This window comes from Papaver somniferum, chromosome 11 (assembly GCF_003573695.1).
Source record: "Papaver somniferum cultivar HN1 chromosome 11, ASM357369v1, whole genome shotgun sequence".
In the NCBI taxonomy this organism is placed as follows: Eukaryota; Viridiplantae; Streptophyta; class Magnoliopsida; order Ranunculales; family Papaveraceae; genus Papaver; species Papaver somniferum.
The window spans coordinates 22,708,421-22,724,140 of record NC_039368.1 but is presented as its reverse complement, the minus strand read 5'-3'; the positions used below and the strand labels follow the sequence as shown (position 1 = coordinate 22,724,140).

The 15,720-nt window shown below is 40.7% G+C and overlaps 2 protein-coding genes across 4 annotated transcripts; one reads left to right on the top strand and one right to left on the bottom strand.

Annotated features, from left to right (window-relative positions):
- Nucleotides 1-378: 378 nt before the first annotated feature.
- LOC113322744 (serine/threonine-protein phosphatase PP1-like) lies at nucleotides 379-2,094 on the top strand. Its single transcript, XM_026570888.1, has 3 exons — nucleotides 379-742; nucleotides 823-1,382; nucleotides 1,638-2,094. The coding sequence occupies exons 1-3, from the start codon at nucleotides 568-570 to the stop codon at nucleotides 1,812-1,814; spliced, it is 912 nt and encodes a 303-aa protein (XP_026426673.1). The 5' UTR covers nucleotides 379-567; the 3' UTR covers nucleotides 1,815-2,094.
- Nucleotides 2,095-2,199: 105 nt separating this feature from the next.
- On the bottom strand, nucleotides 2,200-8,407 carry LOC113322743 (altered inheritance of mitochondria protein 21-like). 3 transcript variants are annotated; one of them, XM_026570885.1, is made up of 10 exons: nucleotides 8,215-8,407; nucleotides 7,370-7,446; nucleotides 6,518-6,694; nucleotides 6,325-6,436; nucleotides 6,202-6,235; nucleotides 5,840-5,903; nucleotides 5,597-5,749; nucleotides 2,860-5,423; nucleotides 2,654-2,713; nucleotides 2,200-2,492 (listed from the first exon to the last, which is right to left on the bottom strand). In XM_026570885.1, exons 2-10 carry the CDS (start codon nucleotides 7,438-7,440, stop codon nucleotides 2,425-2,427), a joined length of 3,303 nt encoding a protein of 1,100 aa, XP_026426670.1. In that variant the 5' UTR covers nucleotides 7,441-7,446; nucleotides 8,215-8,407; the 3' UTR covers nucleotides 2,200-2,424. The 3 variants fall into 3 exon arrangements, with proteins under 3 accessions (XP_026426670.1, XP_026426671.1, XP_026426672.1); XM_026570886.1 differs by having other exon boundaries at nucleotides 2,200-2,489; XM_026570887.1 differs by lacking the exon at nucleotides 7,370-7,446.
- Nucleotides 8,408-15,720: the final 7,313 nt, after the last annotated feature.

Genomic DNA, 15,720 nt, shown 5'->3' with positions numbered 1-15,720 from the left:
TGCTGACCGGTGGCATCTTCTGATGAGATGCTTGTTATCATGTTTTGATATCTTGTTTTGCATGCCTTCCACGTGTCTCTTTCTGTACACGTGGTGGATGATGAAAGGTGTACATACAGTCAGCATAATAGTTCTTCAACTAGATCATTAGAAAAAAAAATATACAGTACATTACAAGAAGAATGAAAGAGAAATGCAGATTTGAAGAGAGGAAGGAAAAATCAAAGTTTGCGTAAGAAAAGTCTCGATTGCCAACCGACCCGTTAGTTAAGGGTATGTTAGGGATGCATGTGGTGCATGCATTCAAACCCGCCCTTATAAAACGGTCTAAATGAAGGGCTTCTAAAGTCTCTTCTTTTTAACCTTGCACTCTTCTCTCCTTTACCAATTTTAGCAACCCAAAACCAAACTCATCCTCTTTTCATTCTCTCCCTTACTCTTTTCTTGTTTTTTCTTTTCTGTTTTCGCTTCTTTTGAACAAATAATCTTCTTCAATCTCCTTCTTTTTGATCATTTGAGGCCTAGTGGAGGATTCAATCAAAACCAAACTTTTTTCTTCAAAAAGAGATGGACAATAATGTATTAGACAATTTAATTGATAGACTCTTGGATGGAAGAAAAAATAAAGGCAAAAGGGTTCAGTTAAATGAATCTGAAATTCGTCAACTTTGTATAGTTTCCAAAGAAGTTTTCTTAAGCCAACCTATTCTTCTGGAATTAGAAGCCCCTATGAATGTCTGTGGTATGTAATATCATCTTCATTTTCTCATTAATCTGAATTTCACATTTTCATGGTTCCTGCATTGTTGTAATTGTTGACAGGTGATATACACGGCCAATTCTCGGATTTGTTACGGCTATTTGAATACGGTGGATTCCCACCGGAGTCGAATTACTTATTCCTCGGAGACTACGTAGACAGAGGAAAACAAAGCATAGAAACAATATGCTTACTCTTAGCTTACAAATGCAAATTCCCAAATAACTTTTTTCTTCTTCGCGGTAACCATGAATGCGCTTCCATTAACAGAATCTACGGATTCTACGATGAATGTAAACGTCGGTTTAGTGTTCGTTTATGGAAGATTTTTACGGATTGTTTCAACTGTTTGCCAGTTTCAGCAATCATTGACGACAAGATATTATGTATGCATGGTGGGCTTTCACCTGAAATGGAAAGTATGGATCAGATAAGAGCTATTGAAAGACCGGTAGATGTTCCAGATCAAGGTCTAATATGTGACCTCCTCTGGGCTGATCCTGATAGAGATATTAAAGGTTGGGGTGAGAATGACAGAGGTGTTTCTTTTACTTTTGGAGCTGACAAAGTTGCTGAATTCTTGAAGAAACATGATCTGGATCTCATTTGCCGTGCCCACCAGGTACATACATTTCTTCCTTATTGCCTGTCTTTCATTTCTACTTGTTTCTCTAGGCTAGGCTTGTATGTTGCACATATTGGACTCTGGCAGCGGCAGGGAAGCCGAAGGTACATTTACACTGCAGACTAACCTGGTCCAACTTGACAACTTTAGATTATCTCTGACTACTATAAATACTAACCTCCAAAGAGATAGATTTTGACCTGGTGAAAGTTTTACTAGTATTCTGTCTATACCTAATGAATATGGTGACAGGTTGTTGAAGATGGCTACGAATTCTTTGCGGACAGGCAATTGGTTACAATATTTTCAGCACCAAACTATTGCGGAGAATTCAACAATGCAGGTGCACTGATGAGTGTAGATGCTAGTTTGCTGTGTTCCTTTCAAATCCTAAAACCGTGGAAGGCAAAGACACTTCAAATGGAGTAAGGATTTCTGCCAGTGAGACGATGGAAAATAGAGAGATACCTCAACATGGTAGAAGGAAATTTCATTCAGAGACAAAAGTGTCTTTCACATCTCGGCGACAAAGCCCCTTTATTTTGTTCTTTTTCTTCTTTTTTTTTTTTTTTGGTTTGTTGCGGATCAGTAGTGTATATAATTCCTAACAGTAAAGGAAGCTAAAGTATGTGGTGATTTGGTGATTTGGAAAAGAAGAAAAGTTCAGCTGCTTTGTAACCCAAATAAATAAAAGGCATGTTGAAACAAACCATAAATTAGAAAGTATAGCTAAGGTAATCATGAGAAAATGATTACATGCTATGTGCTAATATATCTGCCTCTACTATTTTCTGGTACAGAGAAGGTACAAATCTTCAGCAAAAAATAATCTCTATTGTTATATTAATCACTTTGAATTTACAGATAACTCAGCCGACAATATGCAGAACCAGGCTCGACCAATATGACAAACATGACAACCAAAAAAATAAAGGAAGAGAAAAGAAAAACATTTGCCTCGAGCAAAACCACCTACACAAGGTCAAGGAGAGGAGATAAATGTTAACATTTTTTTTCCCTTTACAAGTATTTGCCTTCGTTAACGAAGTTTTGTTTCGTTCCATTTGCTGCTCCTAAATGTTGAAAGAGAGAAGAATGACCGTCCTGCTGAAATACAAATACAACATCAGAAAAATATAGACCATACGTGAGCAGATAAAGGAGAGCAAACATGGATCATTTTAGTTAAAAATCAACAAGGAAATATGGATCCAACTTAAGAATATAAGTACATAAACCTTTAGCCAGAAAAGAGTAAAAAACCAAACCTTTAGAAGAGGAAGCTGCAGCAGACATGTGTCCCTCCGCCATCCTGCTTGCTTGAGCCGCTGTGAAGAAATCATAATTAAATGAACTTGATTTTGAGACATCTCAAGGTTAAAAAGAAATTACAAACTATGGGGTTTGACACAGTAGAGTAGTGTGCTAAGTTAGTGACTTAATGACCTAGGACGTATATAAAGCCTAAACACACCTGACAGTAAATCATGAATAGTGGGTGTATTGTCAGTAGCTCTCTTGTCTGAATTTCCAGCATTTATGCTGTCAGCAAATGAAGCTTGAATAGCAGCCTTCCTCAGCAAAGCATCTGAATTTCTCTTACTAGCAGCTTTAGATTCCTCCGCATCCTCCTCCCCTTCAGAAAACACCGATGGATTGGACCAACTAGTTATGTTACCATCCCCCTTACTTTTCCTGGCAAACTGTAAGAGCTTTTTGAATCCTTTTGGTGCATCCTTTTGATAGATCATGGCTGGTGGGTTTTCAGCATTCCCCCACTCAATGATCTCAGGATCACCATTTTCTTCTTGCAGCATCTGTGAGAGAGAATGACGAATGCGTGGACTTGACGATCTGATTGGCACAATATCAGCTGGGTTTGCAACAGGCAAAGCAGGGTTTATGTCATTGTCACAAGATACAGGCATCTCTTCTTGATGCTCTTCTATTTCGACCCAGGCATTCGGTGAGATGGTTGGTACCTCGTCAGACTGCATTTCTACTGGATAATCTGTCGTCTCTTTGCAGCTATCACCTTCAGCAACAAATTCAGCACGATTTTCTGTTTGTTCACAATTCTGGGGGGTATGTACTGAAGCTTCGGGTTCTAAGTCAGTAACATCACTTACCGGTAGGATGGCGTATTCTTCCTCTTGCTGCTCTGGCATTGGTTTTGGAATTTCAGCAACCACCTCCTCTTCATCCCTAACAAGATTGCCACTGTCTCTTGGAGGTTCTTCAGATTGAGAAGCCTTTGACTTCACAACACCAGGGCCAACACCAGGGCCAATTCCTGTGCCCTTACGCAAGAAAGGCTTGGACTCTAACGGAACCACACTACCCTTTCTTGTCACCTTGCTGTAAAAACTCGGCTTGGTGGGAGCCAAACTAGAGCCATCTGCTGGAGCTAAATGAGATTTTGTTTTTGTGGTTTTCTCACTCTTACTTACTGCTTGCTGCTTCTTCACTTCCTGACTTTTCAAGGTCCGTTTAGGCTCACTTTGGGCACTTTTTGTGCTCTTCGGTTGCTGTAGGGGTCTTCCAACTTTCGGAGTTGTTCGAGTTGGAGAAGGTGTGGGTTGTGATTTCCGACGAGTTGGTGTGGTGCCTGTAGAGGAGATTCCATTAGGTGTTTTAGATGGCGCAGGAATAGTTGGTTTCGGGGATGGAGCAGATGGCCAGGACTTGCGCGCTGCTGGCAGGGAAGATGTTGTTGGTGAGGCTTTGGTTGAAGTCTTGCGTGGAACAGCTGGTTTAAGGGCATCCTTTTTGGGTTTAACAGGTGGAGATGGATTCTTTTGAGTTTTTCGAGGCTTGCTCAATAAGGAACTTTGTTTTCCTGCCGTAATCGTAGCTTTGGAGGCCATCTCAGCCTTTTGCTGCTCAAGGATGTCCTGCAGTGCTTTAAATTGTTCTTCCTTTTGTTCCTGCTTCCCAGAATTCTCTCCTCTAAGTTTCTCATCCCTCTTCTGCTTGTAGTGATCATAAAAGCCACCTCTTTGTTCATTGGGAGACTCTTGTTTTCTGCTATTTTGAGTGGCCATGTTTCGATGTCTGACAGGCTTATTCTCCATCATTTTCAACATTTGGCTCAACTCTGCTTTCTTTCGCTGGCTCCATTCAGCAGATTTTGTTACTCGTTCACAAGTATCCTCATCTTCGTGGATTACAAGAATATCAGCTTTTCGAGTTGTTCGATAAGTTGTTCTCTTCTCCCCTCCTCCACCTAGAAAATAATCTGGCTCAACAGTATTAATGGGGTTCAAACTTTCACCAAGAAAGTTCTGTTCCGACTTCACTTCACTAGTCTGAGCTTCTTCACTCTCTAAATTATCTGTACATATCTGAGCAGCTTCTTCAGAAGCATTCCCATTCTCTGACGGGGACTGGGTTGAAGAATCACCCATGCCTGAACTCCATCTTCTTAAAACAGCCTTGTTAGTATTGACGGAGACTTCCGCTGAAGTTTTCTTTTTCTGAAGATCCAAACTTTGATCTTTCTGTTTGTTCTCAAAGAGACTGATTGCAGCTTGAACACTCATCCTTCTTACATTACTCTCAGGTTTTTCCGGTGGCTGAACAACAGAATCTTCATCTTCACTGCTGTTCCCTGTCCCATCTCTATTAGAAGATACCCTTTCCCTAGCTGGAAAATAGCTAAGACTCTTAATTGTTAGTGCAGCAGCTCTGCGTGATCCAGATTTTCCTATCTGTATTCTCCGCATTGGTGACGCAGACCTCCTAGATGAACCAGATCTCACAAGGGGACGGCTTCTTTCTGAAAAGGACTGATCTTCATCGCCCGAGTTAGACGATTCCTCGCTACCAGTCGAGCTTTGACGTTCACGTTGTGCAGCTTTAGCAGGGGAGGCATTGTATTTTATTGCCTTGAATGTGTTCACCGGCGAAGAGTGCTGAGCTGTCAGTTTTGTTATTTCGCTGCCATTCTCAGAATCAAGCAAGCCGCTTGATCGGTCATTTTGGGGTTCACCAACTTGATCCATTACTCCCAATTCTATATACTTGGACAGCAAATTCCTGAATACAAAAATGGACGTTCTTTATCTTAGTATTTGTAGTCGAACAAGATACTCAGTAATCAGTAACTGTCTTTCATGCAGTAAAAAAATAGATAGAAAACATAAAAGGGATTTATTATAGTTCGATGGAATTGTTAAATTAACGGACACCCCTATGGCAAAGGTAAACACCTTAGTTCCATTGCTCCAAAATGCTCACAAAATGTCACCAAATCAGTTATCTGCTTAATGGAGCATGGAGCACCTACAGCCTGGTTGAAAGAAGCAGTGAAATCCTCTTTTAATACTGCTATTCTCAAGTCCATTGCTCGCAGCAGTTCATTCCTAACAAGTAATCAGTTGACAAATCAGAAAATAAGTAGGAGATCAACAAAAAAAAATTGCTAATAGGAATGACAACCATTGACTCAGTACCTTGTAGCATCAGACGGCACTGTCTGGGAATCTACTGTTCGTTCTGCAACTTTTGAATGGCCATCTAATCAAAGGGAAAAATGACATGTAAGCTTCCAGTCGAAAAGTAATCTTGTAACACAAAACAGGACATTCGCAATCCATGTCACACTTATTTGTGGGATACATCCAGCAGTAACTTTGTGACACTAACACAGGCTATTGAGGAAAGAGGACTAGTACTTTAAATGCAAATTTAACCATTATCAACACCGCAGCCAGTGACAAACCATAACCAGTAAAACTGTGCATACAGCGATGAATGTGCACATGGTAAATTCTAAGTTGGGATTTAACATTTTAAAAGTCAAGAATGAGGGTACCTGTTTTCCCTGATCCAGGATGCTCCTTGTGACCCTGAGAAAGGGAAAACACTTCTTATTGAGGATAGTTAAACAGCAGAATTCCAACGGGTTGTCAAAGAAGATAAGACAATATGATTCTACCTGGCTATACAATTCAAGATGAAACCGTCTAGCTTCCTCCAGCTGAGCCATCTCACTCCTAAGAGACTTGCAAATCGTTGATTTTTCATGTGCACCGACAATATGCAAGAATCTGTAAACCCAATGCAGGATGAAGAGAACTCGGTACAAAAGATTGGACAAAGAGAAAAAGGTAAGTAAAGCCTTAACAAACCTAGTTAGAGTAGATTTGGTGAACCATGCTGAGCCCCTTAGATTTTCAGGTAACTGTAGCTTGAAGTTGTCACCCTGTTCTGCAGTTTTCACTTCAGGTAATTCTACCATGAGTTGTTCTAGATGACCAGAAGCAACTTTCTCTATTTTTCTGTCTCGACAAACAAATGCCTCGTACCTGCAATAAATATAAGATGCATTACTAGAAGATCTTACACTAGAGAAATGTGATGCATTTGATATTGCTCTAGAGACTCCCATGAGGTTCTCATGGTGGGCAAACCAGAAGGCAAATTAACTTTTCATAAACTGCTTTTAGGATTTGATGGATCAGGATATCACGCGAGCATTACTTAAGGCTAGTACTGTTCTATATATTGGTAATCGGCAACCACAGATAGCTGTACAACTAATCTCTTTGATAAGTTTATTTGATATAGAACAAACAGAAAGTCCACTCAACGGATCTTGTTGATAAGCACTATTTTAGTTTCAAGAGTTGATAAATTTTTACACAGAATAGACACAGCACCCATATTCCTAAAATGCAGGAACAACTCAATTGGGGCATAATCTGATCTCTATATTTCATTAAATCCCACAGCAGCGGCTGATTAACTACAATCTCTTATCGATTTAATATATCCAGGCCAACCCTATACGTGCAACAAAACATTCCCTTTCCCAAGAACTTAATTTCTCCTAGGAAATTTTTGTCTTGATAGATCAAGTTTAAACTATCAGTTGTCCAATTTTCATGTCTGGCAGCGAACATGGGCAAAAATTTCACCAATTACTCTCTGCTCTAAAAGCTAATACAATACTAACGATAGTTCATAGGAAGATGTTTAACCTATTTTGAGTGGGCATAATCTGAAATGCAGCATAATCCAAGGGTGCCTCAGCATTTATTACTCCTTCCATCTTAATCTGCTTGTGTCACAAAATCATGTATTTGTATGAGAAGCTTGCATCAGAAGACACTCATAAGATTGATTCACCATTAATGGCAACACCCAAAACTAAGCAAGCAATCCTTACTTCGTGGAGATGCTTGATGGAAGTTAACAAAACAAAACAAAAAATCAAATCCGGGAAAAAACAAACCCAAGACAAATTTTCAAGCTTGGACAAAATTCTAATAGTACAAAATCTTCTCTGGTTAGAACCCACAATCTACCTCCCTTGAATGACTAGGATCCAAAATACTCAAAAGAGTGTTAATTTTTTAGCCAAATTCAAGCAAAATTTGATCTAAAGAAACAAAACATTTGGAAAATCTGGCATGGCAAACAAAACCATTTTTCAAAATCATCAATGTAAAAAACTCAAATCAGGTCACACAGTCAAAACCCACTTGGAGAAGAACACCTTCAAATCCAAAATGCATTAGCAAAACACACAACTTCAACACAAATCTAACCATCTCAAACTCCAATCTAGTAAAGACATCTCAAGAATCTGACTAATCCAAGAATAAAGAAAAAACCCAACCGACAAAGAAATCTCAGTACACAAAAAGATTCTTTGTTTACAGTTATATAAACTGAAAAAAAAAAAACATTCTTGGATTCATCTTCCAAAAAACGCACAACCCTAACTCCAAAATGAAACATGCATTGCCTGGTTTCATCATCATAGTGAACCCCAAACTCGAAATGAAGTCATTAATCCAACTAGAAAATCTAAGAAATGTACCTTATTTTTCAGATGGAATCTGTTGCTGTTCTAGAGATCTCAAAGAAGTGTTCACAGATGAGAGAGATTCGTAGAAATAATGGGGAAGAGAGAAAAATGGGGGAATGCAAAGAGACAAAGTAAGTTAAAGGCTGTGTCTGTCTGTGTGAAGTGAAGAAGAGAGAGAGAGAGAGAGTAGAAGTCACTTAACCACACTAGTTGGTGCAGTAATGATCTCATGGAAAAATTGATAATTTAGAATCACAAGTTTACTGAAATGCCCTTGAGGTGTAATGGAAATTATTATTTTTTACCTGCCACATGTATTTGTGTGCTTTTTTTATGTTCTTCTCGAGAAGATAGATGGTCCGAATCTATATTTCTCAGACAGAGTCCTCGATTCTTGAGGCCCGCTCTCATTTGAACTTATCCAAGCTTGTGGTCTTTCGTTTGGTCTCTCTTCTAGAGTTTGAGCTCGCATTGTGGTACTCCAAATTTTGGCACGGCTGTGATAGACACACCCTGATTGTGCACCGTGATGCGCAACTAGAGGGATCGGACAGTCCTGGACAGGAGTGGGTCCCATTCTTCTCTCACACGGTGCACCAAACATTTTCGATTTTCGCAATGCTTTTAAAATGTAGGAAGTACAGGTGCTAAATAAGTTGCAAGGCTTGAGGAAAGGAGGTGTACAAAGCCATCATCAACTTGCAAGCTCAGGGTGATACAATTCTGGCAGAAATTAAAGTAGTTTAGGCTAAATCTTATGGGCTAGATTGAGCTGCTAGAGTAGCAGAAAAGTGTTGCAGTTCAAAAAGAAAAATGTTGTCTATTTGTTATCACTAGTTCCCTCTTCTAACATTTGCTCGCACTTGAACTAGCAGCGAAAAAGTAGCCCTCATAATTTAGTGTTAAAAAAATTACCTTTTCGCTAAATGGTTCAGCGTTGGGTCATTCATTATTAGACCTGACGATTAAGATTTAAAGCACTGACCCAAATAACACCGTGCGGAGCATGTATGCATGCAAGAAGGTATATGGGTGTGAATTCCGGGACGCCAACCCCAACCATGCGGAAGAATAATTTAAGGAAGTGGTGTAGTGATGACCGAGGAAAGTATAATATTTGCGATGCGGTCAACAAAAAGAGTGGTGGGTTTCTCTTCAAGAAAAGCAGGAAAGATGGGCCACACGAAATTAGTGGTTGTTTATTTGCGTGAACGGAGCGGGAAATGCATGAGCATCATTAGCAAATCAGTATGTCTGTGGGGTTTGGTTTTATGTTACATTTAAAATTTCAAATCAGATGAAAATATTTAGTATTCTTTGGGATTTGTTTTAGGTTATGTTTAAAGCAAATGACTGTTTACTAGACCACAAAAGCTAAATGATAAATAATGTTATTATTTGAGCTTAGATGTCGCTTGGATTATAATAATAAAACTTTAAAAAGAGATCAAATGATTCAAATCAAATATTAGTAAACTGCGTATGCAATTGGTAGTAACAGTTTGTTAACTAGGTTTCCTTTTAGATGACTTTTTGGCACGTTGGAAGATAATCTCCATAGTTTTACCAAAAATGCTGGATGTTCTTCGGGCTGGCTTCTCCCGACCGTGCAGAAACAAAACTATCTGGACCAATGTGGTTAATCTCGCTTCTCGGCTTGTCTCGTCTGGATCCGAGACACCGAGACAACAGTGTCTCACCGAGATACGCGGCCAGAATTTCGGTGACTTAACTCTCATGTTACCGTGAGATCCTCAACATCCTGTATACTATTAACTTTCATTTGAAACCAGGGTTACTGGCACCTAGCAGTAAGAAAAGAAGAGAGGAAAGAGAAGATAGAGTATGCCATTAACTTTCTCATTTTTTTCTAAGAATTGAATTTCTCTTTCTCTCAAATTTTTTCATGGGAGTTGTTTACTCAAAGCTTTGAGCATGTTCGATGGATAATGATTTTGGAGAAAATTAAAAAGAGGAAAAAGGAGATCAGTGGTGAGATATTTTTAATGTTAACAGGGGTGATGACGGTGTTAGATTAAAAAAAAAATTCCTCACTAATTAGAGAACCACATATGAAACTTTTGTTCTACAATGGTGGTCTCTGACTCTCTTGTGATCGATCCGGTAGTGGTGATACTGATTTGCATATGGCGTTTCTGTTGTTTGTTTCTGTTTGTCTCTCTCAAGAATTAGTGTTGTTTGAGTTTTAATAATAAAAAGAGAATCCATATTATAATCGATGAAAATTGAGGAGTTTCAATTGAATGAGAACTTTGAAACAGATAAAATCCAACGAAATTCCGGCCGAAAATGCAGTCGAGATTGAACAATTCCGGCGATTTTTCCAGTGAGATCTCGTTGCGGCGAGAATGTAGATATCGGCTCCCCTAAGTCCGAAACCGGAAATATCGCCGAGATTCCGGTTGTTTCGGCCGAAATCAACTACACTGATCTGGACCCATCTAACTTTTACCCATCCCAATGTTTAGAGTTTTACAGGGACCATCCATTGGCAAATTCATATCAATTCACCATCCATTGATATCAAAGCAAATTCATATCAATTCACCATCCATTGATCCAAAGCAAAGGGCATAAAGTATGAGCACAAGTCCTAGAGTTCTTTTTTGCGCCTACATCTACTTTGGTATATTTTTGTGGGGAACAAGAAGAGAACAGAAGTGGTGTAAAAGTTAAGGTTTTTTCTTCACGTTTTTTCCAACTCATAGAAACTATTTGTCGGTTTAGTCGGTTAGCCACTTTTTTACCTTTTCTCACAGTTGCTAAAAATGTGTTACCAAGTACCTACACGATATCACAGTAGATTGATAATGGCCTTAGGCCTATCTCGTTCACAAAATAAGGACCATCCAAACTCATGAACCATTTTGACTAGAACCAGAAGTCTAAACTTTAAATTGGTGTAGGTCCACGTATGGGTCTACTACTGCAGTAGTACTAGTAGTCCACTAATTGGGCACTTAAAGAGAGTTGGTTTTCGGTAGAGAAGGGACTAACTGGGCGTCATTCGTGCTAAAAGATGGAGTGGAAAGTGGGGAATTATTGGTCCCTGGTGATAAGATTTTTCTTTGTCAAAATGTTGGTTGTGGTGATCAAACGAGGAGCAACCTTAATGCCCAAGGCTATGAGTTGGTGCACATAACTGTTGTGAACACATAAATCACGCGGATTGTGAACATCCAAGTGTTCACAAACAATATTCGCACACGTTCTCATTCTAGAATCGTACATCGTATGCGTAACGGGATGATTATATCGATTCATCGACTCAAAACCTTCGGGCTTGTCATTGTCTAGTCGAATATTATCATAAATAATGTTCGTATAAGCAAATAAATCAAGAAACAAGTATAAATATAAAGCATATGAAGTTTAACGTTGAATGTAAGGTGCTGAAATGTAAATAAGACAGATTTACGTGGTTCGGCACTAAGGCCTACATCCACGGGGTTTGGTGTTTCACTATGTACTGAATGGTTACAAAGATAGTCGAATGACTTTAGAATATACATAGGTCTGCGGAAGTAGGGGGATTACTTACTCTTCCTATTTCTCTCTCCTATATTCTCCTCTAATTGCTCTCCAAAATGGTCTGCCCCTTCTCTCTTAGTGGAGAGGGGTATTTATAGGGAAGGAACGTGGGTCCCATCTCTGAGATGCCGTTGTAATCTTATCTTCTTGTGCTTTGTGCCTATTACGCAGAGGTCTTCGGCATATGTCGCGGCCTGAGTTTGAATACGAAGGGTTATCCTCGCTTCTTCCACGAGCTGACCGACACGTGTATACCTCTTTGGTATTTAATGCGGGTAGATGGATGTCCGGTCGTGTCAGACAAGTGTCTATTTGTCTGGTCACATCTGTGTCAGCCAAACTTCCTCTCGACCGTTGATCTGGGATCTTCCTCGGGATTGGGTGTGTTAATACCCAAGGGGTATTATCTGGTGCTCCTCTGAGCCATCATAACTCTGTGGTCCTCTGTCCCTGACCGTCAGATCTGCTGACCGATGGCATCTTCTGATGAGATGCTTGCTATCATTTTTTGATGTCTCGCTTCGCATGCCTTCCACGTGTCTCTTTCTATACACGTGGAGGATGATGAAAGGTGTACATACAATTTGCCCATCTTCTTCTAACTTGGGCGTATTTTGCAATTTTGAAGAAGAAAGGTAGTCCTACACGTTTCCCACTTTGCATTAACTTCTCCCGTAACTGCTCCTTGGTACGAGGAGCAGTTATTGTCTCCTCTAGCTTCATAAATAGGAAAGAGAATGTAAAATAAACTTTTATCCTCTTCTTGTCAGTGTTCATTCTCTTCTTGTCTTCTTATTCTTGTTCTTTAGCCATTTACTATCATTGTTCTTGTGAGGAATATAGCATTCAATTTTCTGTTTCTTTCTTCTGCTTCTTTCGTTCTTGATTGTTGCTGCCCCTGTATCTGTCGATATCTCCGATCCTTCTTTCTTCGACTGTGGTTGGTGCTTGTCGTCCTCTTCTATACAGGTATGGGGTTTTTCATTAGTTGTTCAACATTGACTTATTTGTGTATCTACCCGTTTGTCTCCTGCTGCTGTGTTCTTGGTTTGGCGATGAAGATCATACATGTCGAAGCATATATGCTTGCCCCTGTTCTTTGTTACAGCGTCTGTGAGTCTGTATCTGAGTATCATCCCTGGAGTCGGGTGGAGTATTTTTTTAGTTCTTAGGGTTTTTCATGTTTATTCGGATGAACCATCAATTATGGGTTTTTTGATCTTTAGTGATCTCTTCGTATTCTTCTCTAACCTATTTTTGTGTTTCCTTGTAGATATGTCTGATCGTCCGCGGGCTCCTTACCAAACTCCGACGTCTAGTCCGCCAAGATCCCCTCCGCGTAGAGATCCTGACAGATCTCCACTTGGGGATGGTCCTTACAAGTCTTCGCAATCAGATCCTCGTGGTCATAGGGTTTCATCTTCCTCCGGTGCGAAGATTATGCCTCCCAAGAAAGGGGATATGCCGAAGGGTCCTTCTGGATCTAGGTATGTTGTTAACCGCGCCCCTTCTCGTCCTCGTGAAGATTCTAGGAGTACGCAGGCTCCTCCTCGTGATGACTCTAGGAGTACGCGGGCTCCTCCTCCTCGTACTGAAGTAGTGGATGCTCCGCCCCTTCTTTCAATGGCTCCTCCTTCAGTGCCTCCGCAGAAATCTTTGCCGCCTCCTCCCGCGGTTTATTTCAAAGGGAAGTACTCCAAGGGTACTATGTCGAGAGCTGATCCGTCTAAAAATCTTCATTTTAAAATGAAAGCTTCGGAATTGGGTCCTACTTCTGATTCCGCAGACGAAGAAGAAACTATCCCCATGATACGCAGTATTTCAGTTGGTAAGAAGAAGGTCACTTTCAAGCATATTGATCTTGAGATGTTCAAGGAAAAACATGAACTCCAAGCTTTTGAGGTTCGCTTCTATGCTCCTGACGATGATATCACCTACGAGCTCCTTGCTAATTATCAGTTTGACGAGTTTCATCTGTTGACTACGGTTGGAGCCTTCGAGGCGGGTCTTATGTTTCCCTTATATAAGTCGGGTGACTCATTTTATTATGACGTGTTGGCTAGTCGCGAAGGCTCTTCCACGAACACTCATAATCGTTCTGTGTCACAACTATCTGGGAATTATCTTCGTTCATTGAAGGAATGTTATCTGCGGAGCAAGGGAGAGACTATGATGACCTGCTATGTTCCAAATCCTGCTGAGAGAAAGTGGTACACTCCTCAGAACTTTAATAGTTCTTTTGGGGATTATGTCAACAACAGAAACCGTAAGCTGTGGAGTGTTAGTCTTCGTAATATTGCTGCTCCCCGTGGTGAAATTCGTCTTTTGAGTGAGGTGAGTGATGCCAAGCTGAAGTATGTTCCTGGTACTGAGGGATATGCTAAACGGAAACTCTTTCCTGCTCGTGAAATGATTAAGCGTGACCATGATTATGAATGGCATGCTACTGTTATTGAGGTAGTTGGTCCTTGGGCTTACGGATGGATTCCGGGTCCACGTGGTTGGCGTCCTTCTGAAAATAGCAAGCCTCGTGAAACTCCTCCTACTCGTTATGGAGATTTCTGTCCTTGGCGTCCTAATTTCGCGGGCATGAATTTTCCTTATGCTCTTGATGTCGTTGATGGAGATGAGGAGGAGGGTTCTGGTGTTATCCATCCATCAAAGAGTGTTGCTACTACCAAGGTATAGTTTCTTCTTATATTCTCTATCTTTTTGCCCCTTTTTCCTTGCTTGAAATAATTTTCATTTTTGAAGTGAGGGAAAAAATGAGCCTTTGTGGGATGTATACTGGTTTGTAGGTGTCGAAGAAGAAGAAACTTGGACCCAAACAATCTTCTACTGCGGTTATTGGTGAGGCTGAGGGTTATGAGGAGGTTACGAGTCCCGTAAACCAAGGGTATGGTGAGGATGAAGAAATGTCCAACGGAGAAGAGCGTACCGACACTTCTTACCCTGATGACGAAGGTGGTAATGGTGAAGAAGAAGTTGTCGCGGGTGGTGATAGTGAGGCTGAAGTTGTCGCGGGTGGTGATCTTGAAGAAGAAGTTGCCGCGGGTGGTGATGGTGAAGAAGAAGTTGTCGCGGGTGGTGATGGTGAGGCTGAGGGTAATATTACTGTCGGTGGTACTGGTGGGAGTGGATCTGCCCTGTTGGCGATGACATTGTTGGTGTGGGTACTTTGCCCGTAATTTTCCCAGAATTCTCTTTCGGTAGGATATATTCCACGGGGGAATCCTTCGATGTGACTGCTGCCATGGGTCTTGCCGAGGACTTCTCATTGCTTTCCCCACATGATGATTGGGATGTGCTTTGGGACTTTAGAAAAGAAGGTACCACTGACCAGCAAGCTGAGAACGCAGGTGGTCGTGCTGAGGAATGTCGAGTCATGCGCGGGTGAGGAGATAACCGCCAAGGAAAATTATGCGGTTGAGTCTCCTTCCGAGGATTTCCCTTTCTCGCTAATGCCTGAAGGTGAAGATGCCATTTTGGCTTGGCTAAAGAAGAAGAACCTGATGTTCGTCCCTAACCATGCCCCCGTGGTCACTGGTGAGAAGAATTCTGACGCTTATACTCGTCGAATGATGTAACTGTCTTCTGAACCCCGCGTTGCTGAGATGTGGGAGAAGAATCTTAGAACTTCGGAAGCTAATTTAGTGGTTGACCCTCCCTCTTCTGTTGCTGATATAATGGCCATAGCTGATGGGTACCAGTACAGTTTTCCCCAGCAACGTGTTTTAGAGGTAAATCCTTGTACTCTTTTTATGATATCCGCGCATTGTGTTCTTCGTGATATCTGATCCCTTTGGTATAATAATGTTTGTTGTTTGTACGTATATGATGAGGAGCGAACATTGTAACAATGTTCTATACCAATTCTTTAAAGCAAAGTCTTTAAAGTTGGAGGCCAAGCTTCGTCATAGGAAAGAGGAACTGTCTGCGGCTGAAGCGGAAATAAATGAACTGAGG